The following is a 27,264-nucleotide window of genomic DNA, read 5'->3' on the forward strand; positions in this document are numbered from 1 at the left end:
CAGACGCGGCTGGGAGCTGTTGTAGGGGTCACCGTGGCTGCAGGATGGGGGTGAAGGGTGGCCAGGCAGGACCGGGCAGAGGGAAGCATCTGCCTGCGAGCTGCCGTGGGGGTTTATCCACAAACCGTGGCCCCACGGGTGCTGGGTGCCCACCCAGGCAGGGTTAGAGGCAGCCACGGCACCATCTCTCCCCGTCAGCCTGTTCCCAGGTAAAGAACAGGGATGCTCCAGGGGCTGAGGGAGGCTCCCCGGCTGTTGCAAGCCCCCAAATCCACCCAGACCTCCCCAAATTCGGCCTGGGGAGTGCGAGGCAGCTCCAAATCCCCGCTCAGGGGTTCGGTGCAGGCTGCGATGCTGCAGATGTCCACTAGCCCGCACTCTGTGCGCGCAAGTTTGCAGCAAGGCTGCCCGGCGGTGCTGCTCCCCTGGGGCTCCTGGGGCTGCCCATGGGCCTCTTCCAAAACCCATGGGAGACCCGGTGGGTGCTGGGTGAGGCAGAGCCCCCTCTGCAGACCTGCTCCTCCAACCCTAACCAGTATCTCCGGAGCAGCCCAACGCCAGCGCCTCTCCCTTGGGGATGTTCACCCCACTCGCTCCCGCTCACCGCCAAGCCCCGCGGTGGGAACCAACCTTGTCGGCCATCTCCTCGGCGGCTCCGGCTAATTCCTTCTCCCAGGGGGAGTCCTCGTAGTCCGAGTCATCTGCAAACGCGGAGGGAAGAGGCTGGGAAGCAGCTGGGGTGGAGGGAAGGGTCCCATTCCCCCCACCCCTGCCACCTCCCTGCCTTGTCCCCACCAGCACGGGGACGTGCCAACGCCGGAGCACGGCAGGGAGGACGCCGGCGCGGTGGGTTTCCCCCTCGTTCTGCCCTCGGCAAACAACGGGGATTTTATCAAGCAGTTTGGAGAAGAGCAAGGAAGGGCAAAGTCCCACCGGTGGCGGCTCCCGGCACCGTCATGACCCTCCTGGCACTTCTGGGAGGGGACTTGGGTGCCACCAGCTTCGTCCAGGCTCTGCCCAGGGGCTCCTGCGGCTGGAGGGTCGCAGGAGCTTTTCCTACAGCTTGTTTTTTCAGGGTAGATTTCCCTCCCTCCCCCTCCATTCCTTATCGGAGAGACGGGAGCAGTGAGCAGCTCCCAAGCCCGCGCACCCACGGGAAATAAGATCCCAGGGAAGGACAGGAGCAAAGAGCCGGTTCCTCCTCGCCCAGCACCCATAGCAGCAGAAATCCTGGCCAGCAAGCAGGGGACAAGCGGCCCCAGACAGCCTGTCCCTCGCAGACACCCTCTCCCAAACCCTGCTGATAAACCCGGACCAGATTTCTCCCGAAATCCTAATCCAAAGGGTGCTGTGAATATCCAGCGGACGCTGTTTCGGCTCAGGGAGCCCCAGCGCTGCTGGCAGCAGGGTGAGGATGCTCCCAGGCCGCGTGGGGATGAAGGGGTGCGGGTAGATGCTCTCCCTGGGCACAGAGACCACCCCCCCAAAACCCCAGCCCCCTCCATAGACTTTGCAGCGCCCAGTGCTCGCTGGCTTTTGGTGCAGAAGAGCAGCCGACCCACGCAGGGCCCGGGGCAGGAGCAGCTTTGCTTTCTGCCCACGGCTTCTCCTAGCTTTTGAAACACACCCCCAGCTCCCAGTTAAACCAGTGCTGCTTCCTGCATGGCCGGGCTGGACCCTGGGTGGGCGCCCAGCACCCTGCCCTTCCTCTTCCTTTCAGCAGAGCCGTTCAAGCTGGATTCGAGCTGTTCAGTCAAGGTGCAGATAAAGCTGAGCTGCTGCTGTTACAGAGCAGCCCCCCCGACTCCCCAGGCCACCAGAGCTCCTTCCACGGGGGGGTCCCCAACCCAGCATCTCTCCCTGCAGCTCCTCGAGCCCCGGTGACCCCCTGAGGAGGGGGGCTGGGGGGGGGGGGGGGTGCAAAGAGCTGCTGAAGGCTCTGCAGGGGGTCGGGGGTCCCAGCAGCGGGGCTGACGCTGCGTCCTGCTCCTGCCCTGCTCCCCCAGCCCCCACCGGCCGCAGCTCGGGGCCGTCGGAAGGCGCAAGAATTTATCAGCCCTGATGGGTTTATTTTTCCGCTGCGAATGGGGGCGGTGGCTTTCCGAGCCCCCCACCCCCACCAGAGCACCCAACCCCCCCACCCAGATCTTGCACCCCCTGAAAATCCCCCAGCTCAGAAGGCAAAGAAGGGGGGGGGGTGGAGAAAGAGGGGGGGGGACACCCAAGCAGGACAAACTGATGGGGAAGGAGGAAAGCACAGCACCCGTGGCATGGCTGGTGGCAGAGGGGCAGCCAGACCCAGCCAGACATCCCAAGGGAAGACTGGGGACAGGGGAAGACTTGAGGGGTCCAGGCCTGACCCCCACAAACACCCCCCCCCCGCCATACTCACCGAACTCGGGCACGAAGGGGAGGTTGGCCTTGGAGGGCAGCTCTGGCGGCAGCGGGGCCGGTGGCTTGGCGCGGGGAAGGAGGGCTGGTGGGGACGGGGGGACACCGGGTGCTCTGTCGGGGACGGGGACCTCCTCTTTGGCAGGGATGCTGCGGGGGAGAGGAGCGAGAGCTGCCTTACACCGGCCCTGCAGCCCCCTTCCCCTGCCTTCCAAACCCCCACGCACCCACAACCATCAGAGGGAGGGTCCCAAGGGGCAAGAAGACCCCCCCGGCACGGCCAGCGTGACACCCCCCGCGAAGGGACCCAACCCCCAGCAGACCCAAGCCCGATTCCTAACAGCCTCCCGTGGCAAAAAGCTTCACTTTGCTCGGGTTCTACCGGTGCTTTGCTGGCCTGCAAATATTTTCTGGCACCCAACCTCGCTTCCCCGTGGTGCCACCGCGGCTCAGGTTCCTTATCTGGCTCTCAAGGACACCAGAAGCCGCCTACAGCCTTGAAGCCCACATCCCAGATCAGGTTTTTGGTGGGTTTTTTTTTTCCTCCTCCAGTCTAAACAACAGCGGAGCTGCTTCCTTCCCCGGTTTGCAGATAGCCACAGGGTTCCCCCCCAAGTGGGATGGGGGGTCCCGGGGATGCTCCTTTCCCACCAGGATCCCCAGCGGTGGGGTGGGCGCAGGAGATGTGGTGGGGCAGCGAGAAGCCCCCTGCCAACGGAGCTTCGGGCTTCTCCTGGGTCGGGGAGCAGCACACGGTGCCCCCAGCCCCAAAACCTCGGCCAGGGGAGCAGAGGGACCCCGAGGGAGTCTCCTCCTGCCTGCAGAGCCCCTCTGTGCAGCCTCCTGCCTCCTGTTCTTTGCTTGCTGCCTGCTTCCCTGCCAATGGCAGGCAGACAGGCAATAAATAGAAGCCTCTGGGGTCACGGTATTTTTAAGGGCAGGAAATTAAGAGGAAGTTTATTCAGGGTATAAAAATATGAGGCACTTGATGGACCAGCCCTGAAGTCCGGGAGAGGGCAGAAGAGGCAGGCAGAGACCTGGAACCCCTCACAGCCCCACGGCTGGCCGGGTGACCCCCCAGGGGGGGACCCACATGCTGGCATTGAAGCCACCATCCCCATCCCCAACCCCGCTGCCTCCCACCGCCACCCCAAGCCGGGGCAGCCGGCGCAGGACCCATCCCGCTGAGCACCGGACGGAGAAAGCTCAGCACGGCCAAAGGTGCCACCAGCACCCAGGGGTCCCTGGGGGTGGCCAGCGCCAGGGACTGGTGACTCCCAGCTCCATGGCTGGTGCCTGAGAGGTTTTCCCTGAGCTCCGGGCGAGCTGCGGAGAGGAAACTTCTCCCTCGGCTGCCTGAGCAGGGGGAGGATGTTCTCTGGCTCTCCTCTGGGTCAGGCTGACCTCATTTCTCGGCAGCCATTTCCATGGGAACCAGCCACAACCATCCATACATTAGGGAAAGCTGGCAGGGAGGGCAGGGGAGAGTGCAGGCAGGGAAGTGCGGGCAGGGAAGCGTGGGCAGCGGAGCTTGGCCCCCAGCCCAAGGGCAGCAGCACTGCTCCCAGCATCGCCAGGCAGGGGTTTTGCTGGGGTGAGGAGGGGTTGGCACCCAGGGGGGCGGGGACCCAGGGGCAGGGAGCAAGAGCCCGGCTGGGGTTTGCATCTGCAGGGCCCCCCCCCCAGGATGGCGTGTGGCCACCCCCACCCCGGCAGGCTGGGTGGCCGCAGAGTCCAGCCACAGATAACACCCCAGTTCCCCAAAACACCCTCCCCGATGCTCTGCTCGCTCTCCAGGTCACCCCCCGCCGCTGGAGCATCCCTGAGCCTTGTGTGTGTGTCCCACAGCTCCGTGGGGAAGCGTGTGGGTGCCCCATCACCCCCTGCACCCCCTGACCCCCACTTTCCCGCTGTGGCCGTGCCCAAACGATGCCGCTCCTGCTCCGGGCAGGGTCAGGCTGGTGCAATTCTCTGCCGTTAGAGAAGTGCCAACCGGCACGTTATCTACCGTCCGGCTGGGCTGGGCCGCCCTCCACCAAGGTTGGAGGGTGGCAGGGGGGGCTGCTTCCCCCCAGGTGATGCCACCCCGAAGCCAAACCTCTGCCTGGGCCGCTGCCACCCCTGCCCAGGGTCACCGGGCAGTGCCCAGCCCTGGGCAAACAGGGAGAAGGAGCCTTCTGCCATCACCTTCTTGGACATCACTCGCCGCCTTCCTACACGCCCACCCCTGCTGGGACCTCTCTGTAGGTCTGAGCCATCGGTAGCCAAAATTGGGGGCTCATAGCCCCGTTGCTGGCATGGGGCAGGGGAGGGGGGGGATCAAATCCGACCACTTTCAGGAGCTGCTGAGCGGCCCACGGTGGGCTGCGCTCACCCCAAAGGAGGTGGCAGGGTGGGCGCTAGAGCTGGACGTCCCGCGCGCAGCAAAGCTGAGGTGTCCCTGTCCCCTCCTGCTCCCTGGCACAGGGATGCCCCGGGGTGGCCCAGGGCTGGGGTGGGGACAGCAGAACCCCGGAGGTGAGCGGAGCGCGGAGGAAACCACAACGCAACGCTTTTGGCAGCCCCAGCAAGCTCAGAGCCCCCCACCCCCACCCCCGCCCCGGAGCAGCCACACCGGCGGCTGAGCCCCGCGCCGTGAGCAGCAGGGAGGAAGCATTGGGGACCACGGGGGTGCAGCCGGAAGGCAGGGCAGCCAGATGGGTGGTGTCACCCCAAAAATGCCAGGCAGCACCGCTGCAAAGGCCCCCATGGCACCGCCGGCTCCCCTGCTGTACCCAGGTCTGCCTGCACAGGCAGGGATGCTCCGGCTCTTCCCTAGACTTTGTCCTCGGAGATACCTCCCCTGTGGGCAGCCCTGCCTCTGGGTGGGGGGTTATGGTGAGGGGCTCACCCCCCCCCCCCCCCGCCCCCCAAAAGCCAGGGCCAGACCCCCGCAGCAACCTCGCTACCCGCTGGCAGGGCAGCCAGGCAGGAGCCAGAACCCCGGCATCAGCCTGGATGCAGCAAATGTGAGCCCCAACATGGGCAAGCGTCATGCAGACAGGGGCAAGCATCACCCCAGACATGGGCAAGCATCACCCCACAACATGGGCGAGTATCACCCCTGACATGGGCAAGCATCATCCTGACGTGGGCAAGCACCACCCTGACATGGGCAAGCACCACCCTGACATGGGCAAACGTCACCCCAGATATAGGCCAGCATCAACCTCAACATGGGCAAGCATTACCCTGACGTGGGCAAGCATCACCCCACAACATGGGCAAGTATCGCCCCGGCATGGGCAAGCATCACCCCCAATATGGGCAACCACCACCCCAGGTACAAGCCAGCATCACCCCCCACCATGGGCAAGTATCATCCAGACATGGGCAACCATCACCCCAGACATGGGCAAGCACCACCCTGACATGGGCAAGCACCACCGTGACATGGACAAGCATCACCCTGACTGGGCAAGCATCACCCCCCACCGTTGGCAAGTGCCATCCAAACATGGGCAACCACCACCCCAGACATGAGCAGGCATCACCCTGACATGGGCAAGCACCACCGTGACGTGGGCAAGCGTCACCCCAGATACAGGCCAGCATCAGCCTCAACATGGGCAAGCACCACCCTGACATGGACAAGCATCATCCTGGCGTGGGCAAGCATCACCCTGACGTGGGCAAGCATCACCCCACAACATGGGCGAGTACCACCCCACAACATGGGCAAGTATCGCCCCGGCATGGGCAAGCATCACCCCCACTATGGGCAATCATCATCCCAGGTACAAGCCAGCATCACCCCCCACCATGGGCAAGCACCATAAAAACATGGGCAAGCATCACCCCAGGCATGAGCAAGCATCACCCTGACATGGGCAAGCATCACCCTGACGTGGGCAAGCACCACCCTGACGTGGGCAAGCATCACCCTGACATGGGCAAGCATCACCCTGGTGTGGGCAAGCATCACCCCCCACCATTGGCAAGCGCCATCCAAACATGGGCAACAATCACCCCAGACATGAGCAAGCATCACCCTGACATGGGCAACCACCACCCTGACGTGGGCAAGCATCACCCTGACATGGGCAACCACCACCCTGACGTGGGCAAGCATCACCCCACAACATGGGCAAGTACCACCCTGACATGGGCAAGCATCACCCTGACATGGGCAAGCATCACCCTGACATGGACAAGCACCATCCTGATGTGGGCAAGCATCACCCCAGGCATGGGCAAGCACCACCCTGGCGTGGGCAAGCATCACCCCACAACATGGGTGAGTATCACCCCACAACATGGGCAAGTATCGCCCTGGCATGGGCAAGCATCACCCGCACTATGGGCAAGCATCACTCCAGGTACAAGCCAGCATCAACCTCAACATGGGCAAGCGCCACCCTGACATGGGCAATCATCACCCTGATGTGGGCAAGCATCACCCTGACATGGGCAAGCACCACCCTGATGTGGACAAGCATCACCCCAGACGTGGGCAAACATCACCCTGGTGTGGGCAAGCATCACCCCCCACCATTGGCAAGCACCATCCAAACATGGGCAACCATCACCCCAGACATGAGCAAGCATCACCCTGACATGGGCAAACACCATCCTGGTGTGGGCAAGCGTCACCCTGGCGTGGGCAAGCATCACCCTGACGTGGGCAAGCATCACCCCACAACATGGGCGAGTACCATCCCACAACATGGGCAAGCATCATCCAAATATGGGCAACCATCATCCCTGACATGGGCAAGCACCACCTTGACGTGGGCAAGCATCACCACTGACATGGGCAAGCATCACCCCAGATACAGGCCAGCATCACCCTCAACATGGGCAAGCATCACCCTGACATGGGCAAGCATCATCCAAATATGGGCAACCATCATCCCTGACATGGGCAAGCACCACCTTGACGTGGGCAAGCATCACCCCAGACGTGGGCAAGCACCACCCTGACGTGGTCAAGCATCATCCAAACATGGGTAAGTACCATCTTGATGTGGGCAAGCATCACCCCAGACATGGGCAAGCACCACCCTGACATGGACAAGCATCACCCTGATGTGGGCAAGCATCACCCTGTCGTGGGCAAGCATCACCCCCCACCATTGGCAAGCGCCATCCAAACATGGGCAACCATCACCCCAGACATGAGCAAGCATCACCCTGACATGGGCAAGCGTCACCCCAGATACAGGCCAGCATCACCCTCAACATGGGCAAGCATTACTCTGACATGGGCAAGCTTCATCCCAACATGGGCAACCATCACCCCTGACATGGGCAAGCACCACGCTGACGTGGGCAAGCATCACCCCATTGCTTTATGTCCCTGGACAGCCCGGACGTGTCCCCGACACCCCCAGGGGAGCCACAGCGCGGGCAACCCCAGGAGCTCCCCGGCACGTGCCGCCCTGCACGCAGAGCTGGCCCCGCGGCTCGCCGCCGGTGGAGCCGGCGCCCGAGAGCCGCCGCGGGGTGACTCAAGGCTGAATGCCCCCCTTGTCTGCGCCGCCCCTCCTGCACCGTGGCACCTCCTCCACGCCACCGGTACCCTCCCCGTCCCCAAACTGGTGCCCATCACCGCGGCCCACCCCAAGCCCGTGCCCTGCTGGAGGGACCGAGCACCTATACGTGCCCTGCTGTATACATCCACCACAGGGGGCAAGTACGGCCCTGCTGTGGCCACCCGCAGCACGGGATACATGCGCCAGAATAACCGGCTTATCGCATCCCACCGTATATATCCCCTATAGCAGCGAGGAATATACGGTACCGCGTACCCCCGCTGCCCTTCCCTGCACCAGTGCATGCACACCCCCCCCCCCCCGCAGGGACCCAGCACCTCCACGGGGGCTCCAGGATGGATTTATGCACCGTTTAGACGTGTCACGTATACGGTGGTTGGTCCCTGGCCCCTCCGGCGCTGGGCACGTCGCTGCCAGCTTGAGCCAAGCTGAGTCAGAGCCTGGCCCGGCGCCCGCCAGCGCCGGCAGGCAGCTCGCAGGGGGGCCGTGGGGACCCCCCCAGTGGGTGGGCACATCACTGAACACCCCCCCCCCCCTCCTTGGGGAAGCTCTGGTGGCTCGTGAAGCCTCTCTGGTGGCTCGTGAAGCCTCCCTGGTGCCAAGCCGGGGCTGGGCACCGCCTGCTCCCGGCGCAGATGTCCCCCAGGGGAGCAGGGATTGGGGTGGGGAGGGGGCTAAAGGACACCCACGGCAGCACCCGGCTGCTTTTCGAGCCACCCGAACTTTCAACATCTGCAAAACCCTGCGGCAACGTCGTCCCTGGCCCAGCTGCCCCCCCACCCCCCACCCCCCACCCGGGGAGCCCGAGGAGCTCTTGGCGCCCCCCCAAATCTGTCCCTCAGCCCTGGGACGCCCATCAGGGCTGGGAGGAGAGGGTCCCGCTGGGGTGCTCAGCCCCAGGGTGGGGGCACGGCTCCCCAGGAGGAAGGAAACACCCGTGGGAGCAAACCAAAAAAAAAAGCAGAGGAAGGGGATGCTGGGTGGGGGTCCCGGCCACCCTCCACGGCGAGCGCCGCGGCACCACGGCTTCCCTCTCCGGGGGGGGGGAAGCCGCCGCTGCTGGGGACTTGTCCGGCGAACCACTCCTTTCCCAGCAAAGCCAGCGTGCCGTGCCGGCTCGCCGCAGGCGAGGTGACCCCGTCACCCTTAGGGGACAAGGAGGTGTCCCCTTCTCGGCCCCTCTGGGCCCCAGCGCGGCCGAAGAAGGGGCAGGGGTGGGCGAACCAACCCCCCGAGCGAAAGGCGGCGAGACTCGCGCCTCTCCCCACGGGCGGCAGAACCTCCCGCCGGCCCCTTCCGCCACCGCCCGGCGAACGTGGCGTCGTGGGAGCCGAGGCGGTGGCCGGGGTCACGTCCCTACCTGGGCACGCGGCGGGGGACCCTCCCGGTACGGCTGGACGTGGCGGTTCGGTGAAGGGCCGAGCGAGGCCGGCGGGGAGCGGAGCTCGTCACCCCTGAGCGCTTCCTGCGCCGCGGCTCGCCCGCCACCAAAACTTCCTGAGTTGGCCAAACCGGCGGCATGGCCGGCACCAAACCGGTGGCCACCGGCCTCGCCGGACACCGGCGTCCTCCCAGCCGGGCCGCGATGGGAGAGTGGCTCTCCTGGGGGCGGTGGGGTGGATTTTGGGGACCCCCGCAGCGCAGAAATGCAGCCAAGGGGACGGTCCCTGAGGGTGCTGGGACCGACACTGCTTTGGGGGAGCCCCAGGGGTGGGTGTCCACCCGTGGGGTGCCAGCCCCTCGCCACCCCCCCGCTGCCTGAGCCCCCTCCCCAGCCAGGCAGGGGGGGGCAAAGCACAGGGTGGGGGGGGGGGGGGCATCTCTACGCACCTCACCCAGGCGAAAGCGGGGGTTCTGCCCCCAAAAAGCCTCCTGGGGCGCAGGGATGGGCAATGGGGAGGGGGGGGTAGAGCCACCAGCCCCCCCCCCCCCCCCCCCCCGTTCCCATCCTGACCATACAGACACCTTGGGGCAAGGGGGGGGAGGGTCTCACCCAGGGGTTCCTCTCGCCCCCCTCCAGCTGCCAGAACCCCCTCTCCCACCCCCAGCTCAGCCCTCACCTGCTTGCAGTGGGTGGATTTTGGGGTGCAGCGGCTGTGGCATGGCGGGGGGCGGGGGGACACACACACACACACACACACGGGACACCCATGCACACAACAGGTCGTGCCCTGGCAGCTGCAGCCTCGATGCAGCAAACCCTGCGCTTGCAGGGAGGTGCTGCGGCTCTGCAGCGGAGGTGGGGGGGTGAGGGGGGGGGGGGACACACACACACGACACTGCGAGGCGAGGCGGGGGGGGGGGGGGGGCATCCAGGGGGGGCTGCGAGCGATGCTCTGGCCAAAGGCCAGCCTGCTCTCGTGTCATCCGGCCGCACCAGCCGGCAGCTGCCGGCTCTTTACCCCCCCCCCCCCCAACCCCCCCCAAACCCCCCCCCCCCCCCCCCCCCGCCGCCCTGCGGTTTGCTGCCTGCCACCACAGGGTGTGACGAGTTCCTCGGGCCTCAGCGCTGCCTGCAACAACACACACGCCCCCCCCCCCCCCCCCCGGCTCCCGGTACGGGCAAGGCAGGGTTCTGCATGCCCACGCTGCCAGGCACAGGGGTGGGTTTGGGGGGGGGGGGGGGGGGGGGGCAGAAGCACAACCGAAACCACGCTGGGGTGACCGGGGTGATTTTGGTGGCCGCATCCAGCCAATAGATCAGCCCCCCCACCCCCACCCCCCCCAAGAGGTGCATCGAGTTCGGGTGGGAGAAGAGCCGCAGACCCCGGCACTCACAGAGCCCACGGTCAGGATTCGGCCACCCCACCGCTGGCCCTGCACCCCGCCATACCCCCCCCCCCCCCCAAAGAGGAAAGGGATGGGGACAAAGCTGGGGTGTCCCTAGGGGGGTGACACCCACCCACCCCCGGGACAGCGTGGCACTAGAAGGCACCGCTGCCCTCGACGAGAGATGCTCTAGTGACACCCCCCCCCCCCAAGTCTGCTTGGGCCCCCCCAGGAGATGGACTGGGGCTGGGGGCGGGGGGGTACCCCAGGGGGGTGTGCTGGGGTTGTGGGGGGGGTACCCCAGGAGATGGACTGGGGCTGGGGGTGAGGGGTACCCCAGGGGGACGTGCTAGGGCTGCAGGGGGGTACCCCAGGAGATGGACTGGGGGTGGGGGTAAGGGGTACCCCAGGGGGATGTGCTGGGGCTGCAGGGGGGGTACCCCAGGAGATGGACTGGGGCTGGGGGTGAGGGGTACCCCAGGGGGATGTGCTGGGGCTGCAGGGGGGGTACCCCAGGAGATGGACTGGGGCTGGGGGTGAGGGGTACCCCAGGGGGATGTGCTGGGGCTGCAGGGGGGGTAGCCCAGGAGATGGACTGGGGCTGGGAGGGGGGGGTGGGTCCCCCCCAAAAACCCGTGTTGTCACCACATGGACCCACATGAGGGTCCCACCCATGTCACAGCAGCCCCCCCCAAGAGGACCCTGCCCAGGCTGGCTCAGCACCCACACCCCCCCCCCACCGCCCCCCCCCCAGCCCCCTTACCTCCTCTGGGACATGGCCCTCGGGGGCAGCACTGGTGGGCAACTGGGTGCTGGGGGGGCCTTCAGGGACTGGCACTTGCCTTCCAGCTGGTGACGCTTGGCCGGCAGCGGTGGCAGGGGGGGTCTTACCGGGGGCTTCTCAGCGAGGGTTGGCGACGAGGGCACCTCTGGGGCCGGGGGGCGGCTGCGGGGTGTGGGGGGGGGCTCGGGGCTGCCCCCCGTTAGCGACGGGGAGAATTTGAGGGGCGGGCGGCAGCCCACCCTGGGTGGGATGGGGGGGGGCAACTGGGCCAAGCTTGCGTCCCCCTCCGGCTCCAGCAGCGAGGACCCCCTGGGCATCGCCGGGCACCGGGACTCCGGTTGCTCCGGTTGCTCCGGCACCGTCGTGGCGCTCAGGCGGAAGATGTGGCGTTTCATGGGCACGGGTCTCCTGGCAGGGGGCTGGGGGGTCCCGGCGGGTGGCGGGGTGGCCTCGGTGAAGGCTTTCTGGAGTCCCAGGAGGATGCGGCGGCGATGGCCCGGCAGCACCACGCCGAGGTGGGTGAGGGCCTCGTCCGTCAGCGCCCGGCAGTCCCACACCGTCCACAGCTCGCTCTGCTGGAAGTTCTCCACGTACTGGTCGAGGTGGAGGGCCGCCAGCCAGGTGGCCACTGGCAGAGACCCCCCCTCCTCCATGATGGGGGCCTGGCCGCAGAGACCCCACGCCGCTCAGTGCATCTCCTGTGCCCGGCGAGGCTCAAGACGGCATCAGGACCTGGGGATGGAGACAACAGGGATGAGCTCGGGATTGGGATCAGCCCTAAACTACGCCCCGGCTGGAGCCCAGGGTCCCAAAAACTGACAGCTCCCAGGGAAGCTGGGAAGAAGGAGCCAGCAGAAGCCACCGGGACGCAGCGGTGACAGTGCTGAGGGGCGGCGGGGGGGTCCCGGGCACCCGGTGGGGCTGATCCCCAATTCTGGGTGGGTGTCACCCCCTCAGACGCAGCCCCCGCTTACACCAGTGTCAGGTGCCGCCCCGGGGTGGGAGGGCAGGGAGGATTCTGGGGCAATACTGGGGAGGTGACACACCGATGGCTGTGGAGCTGCTGCAGAGGGGCACGCAGCACCCCCTCCCCCCAAAACCCCCCTGCTCCAACAGGGGGGGGACACGGACAGACAGACGGGACCAGCGGGCCGCACCTCACCGATGCTGGACAAATCCTGCGCGATGGGGTGCTGAGAGGAGCCCCCGTCCCCTCTCCTGGGCTGTCCCCAGCCCTGTCAAACCCACAGGTCCCAAAACGTTGTCCCCCGAAGCCCCGAGCGAGCAAGCGCAGGCTCAGAGCCTGCCTGGTCCTCGGTGGGTCTTCAATTCGGTTTGGGGGCGAGCTCAGCGCCTTAGGAGAGGGGCCAAATCCTGACCTCCGCGGGCAAACGCGGTCCTTGCCGCCCGCTGCCCCCACAGACCAGGCTGCCGCTGGAGCCCCCCGACCCAAACCCCACCGAACCCCTCCTCGCAGCCCCCGTGCCCCACCGAAGCTCCGGCTGTCGGGGCATCGCTCCGGCGCAGCACCCTGGGGTGCAACCGCCTGGCACAGCACCCTCGGGGTACCCAGAGATTGGGCGGAGGCGGGGGAGGATACGGAGGCTCGCTTGGCGCCCCACGTCCCGGGCGGGTGGCAGAGCGCCCGTGCCACGGCCCGGCCGCCGGCGAGGCCGAGTCCCGTTATTTTGGGTTTGCCGGAGGCTTTTTTTTCGACCCGCTGAGTAGGAAGCAGTGGGTTTCCTGGTGCTGTAGAGAGGCCGATCACGAAATCTGCCCGTCAGAGTCACATTTGCTCTGACTCAGGCAGCTCCAACCCCTCCGGCCGGCGCTTGCGGTTTCGGCACCGGCAACGGGCGAGCGGCTGGCGCTCCTGCCTGCCACGGCAGGGCAAGGCTTATCCTCTTCCCGGCACTAACCAGGCACAGCCGAGCCTGGCAGACCCCCTCCGTGGTGGTGTGAGGCCCTGGCTGGCCATGGGGTTCCCCCCAGGGCCTCTAGACGTGGGCATCCCGGGGGTCTGGCCACCGTGTCCCTTCCCCGGCACCTCCTGGCACAGCTTCAGGCTGCAAAAGCCACACGCACCCATCTCCTGCCAAGGAAGGAGCAATGGGGACGCCGGGGCTGGCTGTCCCCCACCCCCCCACACACTGCAGCTTCTTGCCAGAGAAACCAGCAGCACCCAGGACTTTCCTGCTGGTCCCAGCAAACGCGACCAGCGGCACATAAATCCCTGAAGCGGCATAAAAACCCGAGGGGCCACGCACAGGCAGACCCGCCCTTCCCCTCTCCCACTTCCACAGCTTAAAAAAAAAAAAATCTAAATCACCATTTACTATTAAAAACAGGCAAGTGACCGCGCTGGGTGACAGGGCTGTCACAGGACACAGGGCACCCGGTGCTGCCTGCGCAGGCAGGCTCATCACCCCCCCCACCCCCCCCCCCGGCCGGTCGCTGCCTGCGCCGCGCTTCTTCCAGAGCCAAAACCCCACGGAGGAGCAAAGGGAAACGGGGTGGGACGGTGTTCCACGCGTGTCCCCTCCCGGCCAGGAGCCAAGGAGTCACCACTGCCCGTGTCACCCATCGCCACGAGCGATGGCAACCCCAGGGCGGCGCCACGAGCCCCGTGCGGGTGCGAGGGAAGAGCAGTCCCCACTGGGGGCTCGCCTTCACCCCACCGCCCTGGCACCCCCGCCGGGGTGGCCACGAGGCCTCACTGCTCCTCGCTGGGGACGGGGACGAAGCTCTGCCGTGGGATTCCCCCCCCCCCCCGCCCCCGCCTCCCCCGGGGCTGGCACCTCGCCGTCGCTCTGCGGCCCTTCGCCCTCGCCCGGTCAATCATTCATCAGGACCTCGCTGGGTGCCCTCCGCCGGTCATTAATCATTGAACCTCTGCCCAAAAGAGACGAGGAAATCCCAGCGACCAAAATCAACCCAAAGAACTGCCCGTAACCCAACCAGCTGCCGGGGATCGAGGCCGGCGGGGGGAGAGGAGAGGGTGTCACTCAAACCCTGGCGCCCCCCTCGCTGTCGTTTTCGGCCTCACAAATCCTCGCCCTGCTTACCCACCGCATTCCTCCCCGGGATTAGGCAACTCCGCCGAGGCTGTTTTGTAAGAGCCTTAAAGGCTGTAAGCGTGGCGTGACGAGGGGCAGGCGAGGGCTCCAAACCACCCCCCCCCCCCCCCGGGGAGACCAGGGCAGGGCTGGGCAGCCGCCCGCAAACCTGGAGGATGGAGCTGGGACGCCCGAACACGCTGGGGAACAAACCAGCCCCATCCCAAACCCCTCCGTCTCGCCGTGGTGGGGATGGAGGACCTGGGGGTGATTAGGGATGGTCCCCGTTGTCCCCAGAGGCTGGAGCGCAGGGCTCGGTCACCCCCTCTGCTCTCAAACTGGGGTGCTGGCTGCTTTTCCAGGGGGGTCCCACAGCCGCCCCGTCCTCACCGGTCCCGCTTGGATGCCCCCAACTGGGCGGAGGGGTTGGGATGCTCTTTTTTCCCCCGGCCCACCTGCATGTGAGCCCTGGGAGAGCTGAGCGTCGCCGCGGGCTCCTGGGGCTCAGCCTCCCCCGAGGGCACCGGGGAGCCTCTCCCCGCCCTCCCCCATCCCGGCACCAGCATCCCCAGCTTCGGGGGACACCCTGCGCCCAGTTTCCCTTTCCGAAGCGGAGTTAAGGAAGAAAACGGCCGTGCCCTCCCCTTTGCGGCCACCCCACCCGGGACCCGGTCGCAGCCTTGCTATGGCTTTGCTTGCCGGCGGTGCCGGGCGGCCCGTCGGCCACCAAGCAGCCCCGAGCCGGTGGCTACGGGCAACGAGAGTGTGCGCGGCAGCGATGAGGGCCGGGCTCGTTAGCTTAACGAGCTGGGTGCGCGATGGGAAGGGTGGTGGGCTCTGGTGAGGGCTGGCAGGCAAGCACGCTGCCATCACCAGCTCCGGCGAAGCCACGACCACCGCAGAGGTGACCCCCGGCAGCCCCGCGACACCCACCCGAGCCATCGTTACCCCTAACGAGGCACCAGGGAGTCGAGCGGTTTGACCGGGACGGGTCGGGGCGTCAGCGGCAGAGCTGCGCCGAGCGGCTCCGGTGACCGCCGGGCTCACAGCAGCGCCCGTCCCTGGGCACCGGCAGCTGCACCGCGGGGAGGAAAACAGCCGTGGGAGCCCGTCGGGCGTGCATCACCGGTTTGTCTGCCCTCCTTCCTCCTCCAGCTCCGCCAAGCCGGCAGGCAAAGCAGGCAAACCCTGCCTACACCCCGGCGTTCCCCCATCCCAGGCCCTCGGGCTCGTTAACCGAGGGGAGCTCATTAAAGCGGGCAAAGCACCGTACCTTGGCTCAGCTGCGGGAGGCGGATGGTGCCCGCAGCCCATGCCCAGCTCCCCGGCCAGGACGACGGCGGAGGTCGGTGGAAGGGGTCTCTGCCCGCTCAAAGACTTCCTCAAACGCCGCCTCGGCAATCGGGAACTCGCCGTGGAGCCAAGACGGGCGTTACGAGCCCGGCGTGAGGGGGGGGACGTGTTGCAATAACTGCCGCCGCGCTTGCAAGAGCTCTCCGGCCCCGGCGGAACCCGGGGTATCTCGGCGCCGGCAGAGAAACACCGACCGCAGGCACCGTGAGAGAGGAGGAAGCCGGACCCCGGTGGTGGCCGAGCCCCGGGTGACGGCGGGACGGGGCAGGGCCTTCGGCAAGAGAGGAAGGAAGAAACGGGGAGGGTGGTCCCCGGAAAGCCGCGTAGCGCGGCGGGGAGCGGGGCAGCGAGGATGGGGTGGCCCTGGGGCCAGCAGGACAAGCTGAGTCCCGGCCACTGGCAAGGAAGGGATGAGCGACCGGGTGGCTGCCATATCCCCATCACCCCCGTGGACCCCTCGGGGGGCAGTGAGCCCTCATCCACAGGGGTCCCAGTGGGCACTGGGGATGCAGAGCCAGGTCGTGGGAGGACTTGCAGGATCATCGGTGGGAAGGGGGTTGCTCAGCCACCGTGGTCCTGGCTGCATTGGCCAACCGGCCTCGCACCAAGGTGATTTTTACCCCTTTTTGCCTAAATAAAGGTTCCTCAGCCGATACCACGGTTGTCCAGGACGGGGCCGATGTCCCCAAGATCCCTGCAGGACCCAGGGGACAGACCCAGCCTGGCAGAGGAGCCCAGGACCGACTCGCCCGGGGCTGCCGCGGCCACCGCCGCTCTCAGGCGGGAATCGAAAGCGCCGCATCCTCGCACCGAAACTTGCCGACACCGATCTCCGGCGGGTAGAAAACTCCCAAAAGCAGAAGCAGGGTCCTGGAATGGTACCAAGCCTTGGCTCCTGGCAGCGCCGCACCCCACGGACCTCCCACCGAAACCACTCCAGCGCTTCGCCTCGGCAAAGTCCCGCCAGTTCAGCAGCTGCAAAGGTCTCGCTCGGGGAAGACGAAGCTGTTTCATTTTCAAGCTCTCGCAGCGGAGGCCGGGCCGGCAAATACGCCATGCAAATAATATTCAAACACCTCGGGCAGCGTTCAGAAATCAAGTTAAATCTTGCAAAGTCGTCAAAATCTCGGGGTGGAAAAGGTTCTCCGGAGCCTCTTCCCGCCGCCAGGGATTCAAATCGCGAAGTGCTTCACGTTGAAGCGGCTGGGCCGGCACCCCAGCCTCGCTGCGGGCCGCTCTGCTGGCTTTAGAGCTCCCGACACACCCGGCCTTCCTCCGAGGGTGCCACCGGCTGCCAAGCTCCCCGCGGTGGGAACCGCCCGAAGGCAGCTGGGCACCGGCGGCGCGGGGTGCGCGTGATCACGGAACAGTTTGCGTTGGGAAGGACCTTAAAGATCATCTCATCCAAACCCCTGCCCGCCTGCCACGGCGAGGGACACCTTCCACTAGACCAGGTTGCTCCAATCCCCATCCCTGCTGGATGGATGCCGTTGGTTTTCTGGGCTGGGAGCGCATGGTTGCCGGCTCAGGTCCAGCTTTTCACCCACCGGCACCCCCAAAATCTCTCTCCCCAGCGCTGCTTTCCATCCACTCATCCCCCAGCGTGTGCCTGTGCTTGGGATTGCCCCAACCCACGTGCAGGACCTTGTTGAACTCCATGAGGGTTGGCCTGGGCCCACCTCTCCAGCCTGTCCAGGTCCCTCTGGATGCCCTCCCTTCCCCCGCAGCGTGTCGCCCGCACCACACAGCTCGGCGTCAACGTGGGGTGTGCACGGAGGTGCAAGGCCCCAGATTGCAGCCCAAACGAGGACCCCCGAGCTCCCAGCGCCCCCTCCCAGGGCTGCGCCGCCTGCCTCGCAAAGCGAGCCAAGAAACAGGGCAAAGCTTGTCAGAAAAGGGGCAAATCTGGCCCAAAAAAAACCCCCCCGAGATCAATCCATCCGGTAACGGGTGTCTCTGCCCAGCCCCAACTGGGATGCTCGCGGCTCCCGACACACTTTCTGGAAGCCGCCTGCAAAATAGGTCAGGGAACTGGACCCCCCCTACAGACCCCTTTTGGGGTCCAGTGATGCCATGGCGGGGCGGACCGTGCCGAAACCCCGGCGGCGGGCTGAGGCTGCCCACAGCACCGGGGGCAGGGGGGCACACGGTACCTCCTTCCCCTGTGGGAATCCTCCATGGCACGTGGCACCGAAACCAGGCCGGCTCCTTTTCCACCTTCCCGTAAGTGGGAAGTGAAAATCTCTCGGTGAAGGGCTCGATCGCTCCGGCTGTAGGTGGCCCGGGGGGGCCCTTTGCCAGCCCCGCTGCCCTCCTGCCTCCTCTTCCTCCTCCTCAGGGTGCAGTGGGTACCCACGGCACAGACCCAGGGCCACCCCAACCCCTCTGCCCAGCTCCGCGGGGTGCAGCAGCACCCCAACCCCACGCACAGACCCCCCCCAAAGCCGCCGGGTTCCACCGTGCCGCGGCCAACCCCCCCTTGTGCACCCCCTGGCCACCGTGGGCAGCTTTTTGGCAAGGACAGAGCCAAGCCACAGCGAAGGGGGTGCCACCGGCGGGGACCCTCCCAACCACACACACCCACTCCCCCCGTTTGCCTTTCCACGCAGCCAGGCCCCCCCCTTTCCCCTACGGATTTGGGGTGTTCAAGCCCCGGCCGCGCACCAGGGACCCCAAACTGGGGCAGCAGCACGGGCAGGAGGAGGAGGAGGAAGGTCGTGGCAGGGAGGTAGGGGCATGGTGGTGCTTTCTAACCTGCCCTGGCTGGGTGGGAAGCCCCGAATTATTTTTAGACTATTTTTTTTCCCCCCCTCAAGCGTGACACTCGCGCCGTGCCGCAGGCAGCGAAGCAGGCGGGGAGGCAGGCGATGACCCCGACCCCCTGCCGGATTCCACCCGCTGCTGTTTTGGCTCTACGTTGTCAAGATTTAATGGTTCACATCCATCTGCAAACCTTCCCGGAGCACTAACACCCCGACAGCCACGGGGTCCCTGCTGCGGGACACGCGCCGGAGCCACCCGAAGCCCCCACAAGCCCCCCAAGGTGATGGAACAGGAGTGGATTTACCGAGGCTGGGGTAGACACGTGTGGCACGGGGTGGTAAAAATACCCCCGTGCCACCCTGCCCAAGGAGAAGAGCCGAGGGGTGCCAGGACGGGGGAGCATCGCTCCCTGCCTCCCCCCAGACACCCCCAAAATACCCAGGGCTCACCCCCCTCGGTGGGTTTTCTGGGTTCTGGCAGCAAACGACCTGCTTTCGGGCAGGGGGGGACAGAGGACATGGGGCGTGGAGGGTTGCAAAAACCCCGATATTGCTACAAATATCCCCATTCCTGAGGTGGTCCTGGCTGCTTCCCGTAAGAGCTCGACCCCGGTACCCGCTGCGGCGGAGGGGAGCACCCCCAGAAAACAACGGGCAGCTCTCCGAGGGGCTTTCCCCAGCACAGAGGTGACCTTCCTCCCAACACCGGTCCTGGCACCCCAGGGGAGCCCTGGCACCCCAGGGGAGCCCTGGCACCCCAGGGGAGCACTGGCACGGCCACCCACCCGCAGCACCCAGCTCTGCTGCCCGGGGCCAAGCCCGCGCCCCCAAAGGCTGGATTTTAGGGGTGAACGCTGCCCCTGCGAGCGGTGCCGAAGCCCTGCAGACCGCCCCCCCCCCCCCCCCCCCAACCCTGGAGTGAGGGACACCCCCCGTGCAGGGCCCTGCACCCCCGAGCATCATCCCTGGGGACTCGGCGGCAGCGGGAAGGCGAGGGAAGGATCCAGCTCACCGTTCCCGGGGGGCGAAGCAGCGACCGTCGCCGTTCCAGCCGCGCGGCACCGGCAGCCTGTGCCGGAGCAGCTCTTCAGGCCGTGCCAGATGTACCAGGACGCGGTGAGGAGGAGGAGGAAGGTGAGAGAAACGCGCTGGTGGCACGGCCCGGGGTTTGGACAGCATTGGCGGCGATGGGCGCCGCTGGCAGGGATCCCGGCGGCGCCGGCGGAGCCGAAGCTGCCAGCGGTGTTTGGCCGCGGATTTTGGGACGTGCCGAGCCGGTTCCCGACCAGAAAACCAACCTGCCGGCCGGGCCCTCGGGGTGCTGCTCTCCTGGGCTTTACCCCTCCATCAGCGGCCCCGCCACCGCACCCCCGGCGTCCCCGGGCATGTCCCCTGTCCCCCACCAGGTGACGGGACCCCCGGTGAGCTCAGGGCCACGGCTGTTGGTGCACCTTGGCTCCCCAGGGCGGCCCAGGGATGGGGGGTGTCGGCACAGCCAGGGCCTCCCAGAGACTGAATTGAGCTGGGTTATACTGGGATTGAGCTGGGGTCTGCTGGGGATGAGCTGGGGTCTGCTGGGAGGGAGCGAGGGCATACTGGAAGTGAGCTGGGGAGTACTGGGGTTGAATTGGGATCTGCTGGGGATGAGCTGGGGCATGCTGGAACTGAGCTGAGGAGTACTGGGGTCGAGCTGGGATACACTCGGGTTGAGGTGGGGTCTGCTGGGAGGGAGCAAGGGCATACTGGAAGTGAGCTGGGGAGTACTGAGGTCGGACTGGGGTGTAACGGGGTTGAGCTGAGGTGGGCTGGGAGTGAGCTGGGGTGTGCTAGGGGTGAGCTGGGGTGTGCTGGGGTCTGCTGGGGTGGAGCTGGGACATACTGGAATTGAGCTGAGGAGTACTGGGGTTGAATTGGGATCTGCTGGGGATGAGCTGGAGCATGCTGGAATTGAGCTGAGGAGTACTGGGGTTCAGCTGGGGTACACTCAGGTTGAGATGGAGTCTGCTGGGGATGAGCTGGGGCACACTGGGGCATGCTGGAATTGAGCCGGGGAGTACTGGGGTTGAACTGGGGTGTAATGGGGTTGAGCTGAGATGGGCTGGGATTGAGCTGGGCTGTGCTAGGGGTGAGCTGGGGTGTGCTGGGGTGTGCTGGAGGGGGGAGCTGGGGCATACTGGAATTGAGCCAGGGCCTACTGGGGTTGAACCGGGGTGTGCTGGGGTTGTGCTGAGATGGGGAGCGCTAGGGGTGAGCTGGGGTGTGCTGGGTTATGCTGGGGTCCTCTGGGGGTGAGCTGGGGCACACTGGCATTGAGCCAGGATATACTGGGGTTGAACTGGGGAACACCAGGGTTAGTCTGGGACGTGCTGGGAGTGCGGGTGCATCCTGCCAGGGGGCACAGCGTGGTTGTAGCCGAGAGATTTTGGAGCACGGGGGCAACCTGCCCCCCCCTCATCCCTTCTGCACCCATAGCAGCTCACAGCCCCCCCGCCCCCCGCTGCCCCCACAGCCCAGGGAGAAGCATGAACCCCTCCCCCCCCCAGGAGAGAACCCACAGGAGGTGGTGGGAGGGGTGTTGTTTCTGTCCCCCCCCGCCCAGACTGGGTTTGCACCCCTGCCAGGCCCAGGCTTGTTCCTACAAGGAGGTTTGGCTGCCTCGTGGGAACAGGAGCCGAGGGGAAAACCGTAGGGACTTCCCCCACCCCCCACAAAAAAAAAAGAGGTGGGTGGTTTGGGGGGTTTTCCCCCCTCCCCACCCAGTTCCCAAGGGGGAAAAAAAAATGAAGGGGGAGAATTTGGGGATGTGGGGGGTGGGGGGAGACGTGGCCACCCCACATCGCTCCCCAGCCTGGGGTTGGGGGGGACGGGGACGGGGACGGCTACGAGCTGGCCCTGGCACATGGCGCTTCGGCTGGCCTTGACAATGGTCCTTTCATCCCGCAGAGCAGCTCGGGGACGGGGACACGCTGGCTGCCCGCTCCCGTGGTGGCGGAGGAGGGGGACACACACACACACACACACGGTCCCCGCGGGCTCGGCCCCTCGCCCACGCCGGCCGAGGCACCAGGCTCAGCCCCGCATTTAGGGGACGATGCTCTGGGGGGGGGTGGGGGGGGTTTCAGCCTGTGTCTGATAAACCACACATACGCACCCCCCCAAAAAAAAAGTACGTCTGCTGCCTGCGTCCCCCCCCTCACAGCATCCACCCCACTCACAGCGTCCCCCCACTCACAGCATCCACCCCACTCACAGAATCCCCCCCACTCAGAGCATCCCCCCACTCACAGCATCCCCCCCACTCACAGCATCCCCCCACTCACAGAATCCCCCCACTCACAGAATCCCCCCCACTCACAGCATCCCCCCACTCACAGCATCCCCCCCACTCACAGAATCCCCCCCACTCACAGCATCCCCCCCACTCACAGAATCCCCCCCACTCACAGAATCCCCCCCACTCAGAGCATCCCCCCACTCACAGCATCCCCCCACTCACAGAATCCCCCCACTCACAGAATCCCCCCCACTCACAGCACCCCCCCTACTCACAGCATCCCCCAACTCACAGAATCCCCCCCACTCACAGCATCCCCCCCACTCACAGCACCCCCCCTACTCACAGCATCCCCCCCACTCACAGCACCCCCCCACTCACAGCACCCCCGGGGCCATCGCTGCGGGCCCCCCTCCCCAAGCCTTCCGCAGAAGCTGAGGGGGCCACGGCCTTACCCAGCTCATGGGTGACACCGAAGGGCACCCCGAGGTCCCAGGGGGTCGGAGGGTCACCCCCCGGTGAAGCCGAAGCCTCGCAGACCTTCCCAGCAGGATTTTGGGGATCACTAACACCCTCCCCAGCACAGAACCCACCCAGCACCACAAGAAAACCCCCAGCACCGCCTTCCTCCACCCGGTGCCTCCTCATCCTCCCCCTGGGATCACCCACAGCCTACCTGAGCCCCCGGCTCTGCCCGAAGCCCCCTGACACGCAGCTCCTCCAGCACCCGGCCACGCTCCGGACCATCCTCCGCTCCCCTACGAAGCCATTTCTCCTCGCAGCCCCCCCGAAAACGAGGAGCTGGCAGCACCTCCAACAGGCAAAAGACCCCAAAATCCCCCAACGAGGGCTTTGGCCCCCATGATCCGTCCCCACGCCGTGTCCCCGGCACTGGTTCTGCTCCAGTATCGCCCCGCTCAGGGGTGGGGCGGCGGCTGGCTCCCTTTTTTTTAATTGGGTCCTATTTTTAATGGCGCTTTGGGAGGGGGGGAGGACGGGGGGGGGGGGGGGGGGATGGAGCAGATCTAGAAATTAAGGGGCAAAATTGGGAAGCGAGTCCCCAGGGGGTCACGGCTGGGCGCTGGGGCGCACTGGGGACATCGGGGTGGCCGGCCCCAAGGTGGACACCCCCCCAAGCTGGGGGTCCAGGGCTGAGGCCACCGCAGTCGGGCTCCACGCAGGGCCACGCTCCCCTGGGGGTGCCAGGCTGTCCCCCAGGATGGAGCACCCCCCCTGACACTCCCCCCCCCCCCCGGTGCACCAGGCACCCCAATACCCCGCAGACCCCCACTCCCCTGTCCCCATGGACGGAGCACCCCCCTGACCTCCTCATGGTGCTCCCGGTGCCCCAACACCCCGCAGACCCCCACGGAGCACCTCCCTGACCCCCCCCCCTTCGGTGCTCCCAACACCCCAACACCTCGCAGACCCCCACAGAGCACCCCCCTGACACCCCCCCCCCGGTGCTTCCGGCACCTCAACACCTCGCAGAACCCCCACTCCCCTCTCCTTCCATGGGGACCCCCCCCCTGCCGGTGCTCCCGGCACCCCAACACCTCGCAGACCCCCACGGAGCAGCCCCCCTGACACCCCCCCCCCGGTGCTCCCAGCACCCCAACATCTTGCACACCCCCCTCTCCCCCGTCCCCACGGACGGAGCACCCCCCCCGACCCCCCCCCCCCCCCGGTGCTCCCAACACCTCGCAGACCCCACGGAGCACCCCCCTGACACCCCCCCCCCCCCGGTGCTCCCGGCACCCCAACACCTCGCAGACCCCCACTCCCCCCTCCTTCCATGGGTACACCCCCCCCTGCCGGTGCTCCCACCACCCCAACACCTCGCAGACCCCCCCTCTTCCCCGTCCCCACGGACGAAGCACCCCCCCGACCCCCCCCCTCTCGGTGCTCCCGGCACCCCAACACCTCGCAGACCCCCACGGACGGAGCATCCCCCATGACCCCCCCCCCCCCCCTCCGCCGTTTCCCCCCCCCGCCCCCGCAGCGCGGGACTGGCTGCGCTCCCGGGAGCCGGTGCCCCCCCCCCCTTCCCCCCCTTCCCCCCCTTCCCCCCCTTCCCCCCCCCCCACTTTAGCCGCTGCCCAAAGTTTGCACGACCCCCCCCCCCGGGGTGTCCCCCTCCCAGCCCCCCCTCTTGCTCCCCGGAGCATCCCGGGACTGACCTGCCCGTGGGCTCCGGCGGCGGCTCCGGGCTGGGAACGGGGAGGGGGGGGGGGGGTGGGGGTGGAGGGGGGGGGGTGGGGGAGGGAAAAACCCTTCCCAGAATTAAATAAATAAAGAGCGGCCCTCGCCAAGCCCGGCACCGGCCGGCTGCCTCCTGCGGGTCCCCCCGCCATCCTCATCCTCCTCTTCATCGCTCCCCAGGCTCCGGGCATCCCAGCGCCCTGGCTCGGGGCCCGTGGCTGCGGGGCGGGGGGGGGGTGTCCCAGCAGCCCCCCTGGGGGGGATGGGGGGGGGGCGGGATGCTGCTTTGAGTGGTTCTTGGCAAATAGCAGCGGGAGCGGAAAAGGAGGATGAAGGCCTCGGGGACATCGCGTCTTCCTCAGATCCACCTTCCTCAGCCCCGTCTTCCTCAGCCCCATCTTCCTCACCCCCATCTTCCTCAGCCTCATCTTCCCCACCTCCATCTTCCCCAGCCCTGTCTTCCTCAGCCCCGTCTTCCTCACCCCTGTCTTCCTCAGCCCCGTCTTCCTCACCCCTGTCTTCCTCAGCCCCATCTTCCTCACCCCCATCTTCCTCACCCCCATCTTCCTCAGCCTCATCTTCCCCACCTCCATCTTCCCCAGCCCTGTCTTCCTCAGCCCCGTCTTCCTCACCCCTGTCTTCCTCAGCCCCGTCTTCCTCACCCCTGTCTTCCTCAGCCCCGTCTTCCTCACCCCTGTCTTCCTCAGCCCCATCTTCCCCACCTCCATCTTCCTCAGCCCAGTCTTCCTCATCCCTGTCTTCCCCACCCCGACCTTCCTCACCCCCATCTTCCTCACCCCCATCTTCCCCACCCCCATCTTCCCCACCCCCGTCTTCCCCATCCCCGTCTTCCCCACCCCGACCTTCCTCACCCCCATCTTCCTCAGCCCCATCTTCCCCACCCCCATCTTCCCCACCCCCATCTTCCCCATCCCCGTCTTCCCCACCCCGACCTTCCTCACCCCCATCTTCCCCACCCCCATCTTCCCCACCCCCGTCTTCCTCAGTCCCGTCTTCCTCAGCCCCATCTTCCCCACCTCCATCTTCCTCACCCCCATCTTCCTCATCCCCGTCTTCCTCAGCCCCATCCTCCCTGCTCCAGCGGGGCGGGGGTCCCGTCGGACACCGGAGAACCCCCCCACGGAGCACAAGGCGCCATCGACGGCCACGTCCCACGCGGCCCCTGTCCCTGCAGGGCCACTCGCCATTTTCACCTTTTATGCCCATTTTAAGGCCTTTCCAGTCTCCTTGTAGCGCTGGGGAAAAGCTGGAGAAGACGTACCCCCAAATAGTGCCCCCCAAAGACCCCCCCCCCTCCCCCCCCCCAGCTCAGCACCTGGGGACGCTTCTCCCAGAGGTGTTTTTGGGTGCTGGGGTGTCTGCCCCAGTCGAGATGTTCAACAGGCGGCACTGGTGATACTGGTTTGGCTGGGGCAAAACCCACGGCAGGAATGAGCAGCCTCGTACCTAATTAGTGCCCAGCGCTAATTGGGTTCAGGGCTTTCTCTGGCACCCTCTGGTGGCATCGCCACCACCGAGAGACACCCCCCCCCCCCCCCCCCCCCTCCGGGCTAAAGCCCACAGTGGCTCTGGGGGATCACCCCGGGGACCCCCCAAAGGGTGAGCAGGACCCAGTTGTACCCACCATAACTGGGGACCCCCCGCCCTGCCCCGAGCCCACCAGGGGCCAGGGAGGGTTCCCAGGGGACCGAGGCAGGACAGAGCCACCCCCGGCACTGGATTTATTTGTTTTATTCCTAAATAATCAGCTCCGGTACAAGGTACAAAATCTCTCTCCTCCCTTGGGGGGGGGGGGTGGGGGGGCGGGGGGGCAGGAACAGCTCCCAAATCCCGCTTCAAGGCCTCGAATTCTCACGTAGAAAGTGTTCAGACATCAAGCTCGGGGTCCCTCACCTGGAAAACGAGGTGGGGGGGGGAAGGAGCCCCCAGAACCCCCCCCCCCAGCATGCCTGGAGGTGCCAGCAGACACCACCCCCCCCCCCCCCCAGTCCTCTCAACATGCCTGGAGGTGGCAGGAGCCCCCAAAGACACCCTCCCCCCGAATATCTGGAGATGCTCGCAGCCCTCAGAGCCCCCCAACATGCCTGGAGGTGCCGGGAACCCCATGAAGACTCCTGAAGATGCTGGGAGCCCCCAAGCGCCCCCCCCCCACACACACACCTGGAGGTGCCAAGAGCCCCCAAGAGCAAGAGCACCCCCCCCCCCCTCCAAGTCCCCTCAACATGCCTGGAGGTGCCAGGAGCCCCCAAGACTCCCCCCCCTCCCCCTCCCCCAGCACATCTGGAGGTGCCAGCAGCCCCCCCAACACCCCCCCCTGCATGCCTGGAGGTGTTGTAAGACCCCAAAGACCACCCCCCCATCCCCCCCCCCGCATGCCTGGAGGTGCTGTAAGACCCCAAAGACCACCCCCCCCCCCCAACACGCCTGGAGGTGCTGGGAGTCCCCAAGCCCCCCGCCCCGGCATGCTTGGATAAGGCAGGAGCCCCCCCCCCCCCCCCCGAATGTCTGGAGATGCTGCAAGACCCCAAAGCCACCCTCCCCCCCTCCATGCCTGAAGGTGCTGCAGACCCCCAAGCCCCCCCCCCCCCCCCCCCGACCCCTGGGGGTTGGCTTGGGGTGGGGGTCCCGCAGGAAGAAGGCAGTTCTGTTAAGACCAGAAGAGATGAGGTGGGGAGGACTGGGAGCAAATGGGGAGCGCGGGGAAGGGGCTGGGGGGTACCCCCGGGGCTGAGGAGCAGGGTCAAGGCCCCCCCCCCCCCCCCCTTTCCTCTGGTTTCCCCCCCCCCCGCCCCTCCCCGGGGCGAGAGCTGAAGGACACTTTGGGTTTGCCACCGCTGGGGACAACATCGATGTCCCACGATGGCTGCGAAGGGAGCGGACATCCCCCCCCCCTTCCCTTAACTTCCCACCTTGACGGGGGGGCAGCCCCCCCCCGCGGGTCAGGGGGGACCCCAGCACGACCCCCCACTGTCCCCAAGCAGGGATGGGTGGTAGCAAGGCAGGGGGGGGGGGGGGGTGGGGGTGTGTTTCCCCCCCCCCCCCAAGCCAGAAGCGTGCAAGAGACACAAACGGCGTTGGGGAGGGGGGTGTTGGGGGGTGGGGGGACGGGGTGGGGGTC

At 66.7% G+C, this 27,264-nt stretch overlaps 1 protein-coding gene across 1 annotated transcript in view; it reads right to left on the reverse strand.

The window, feature by feature from the left end:
- ARAP1 (ArfGAP with RhoGAP domain, ankyrin repeat and PH domain 1) overlaps positions 1 to 12,131 on the reverse strand; it is a 39,005-nt gene extending 26,874 nt beyond the window's left edge. Inside the window, exons 1-3 of the mRNA XM_086481620.1 lie at positions 11,458 to 12,131; positions 2,393 to 2,541; positions 631 to 701 (exon numbers count right to left, since the gene is read on the reverse strand). Of these exons, the coding sequence (XP_086337746.1) occupies positions 631 to 701; positions 2,393 to 2,541; positions 11,458 to 12,131 (894 nt within the window). The remainder of the gene's footprint in view (positions 1 to 630; positions 702 to 2,392; positions 2,542 to 11,457) is intronic.
- Positions 12,132 to 27,264: the final 15,133 nt, after the last annotated feature.

The sequence above is a fragment of the Leptosomus discolor genome, chromosome 1 (genome assembly GCF_034619465.1).
Source record: "Leptosomus discolor isolate bLepDis1 chromosome 1, bLepDis1.hap2, whole genome shotgun sequence".
Lineage (NCBI taxonomy): Eukaryota > Metazoa > Chordata > Aves > Leptosomiformes > Leptosomidae > Leptosomus > Leptosomus discolor.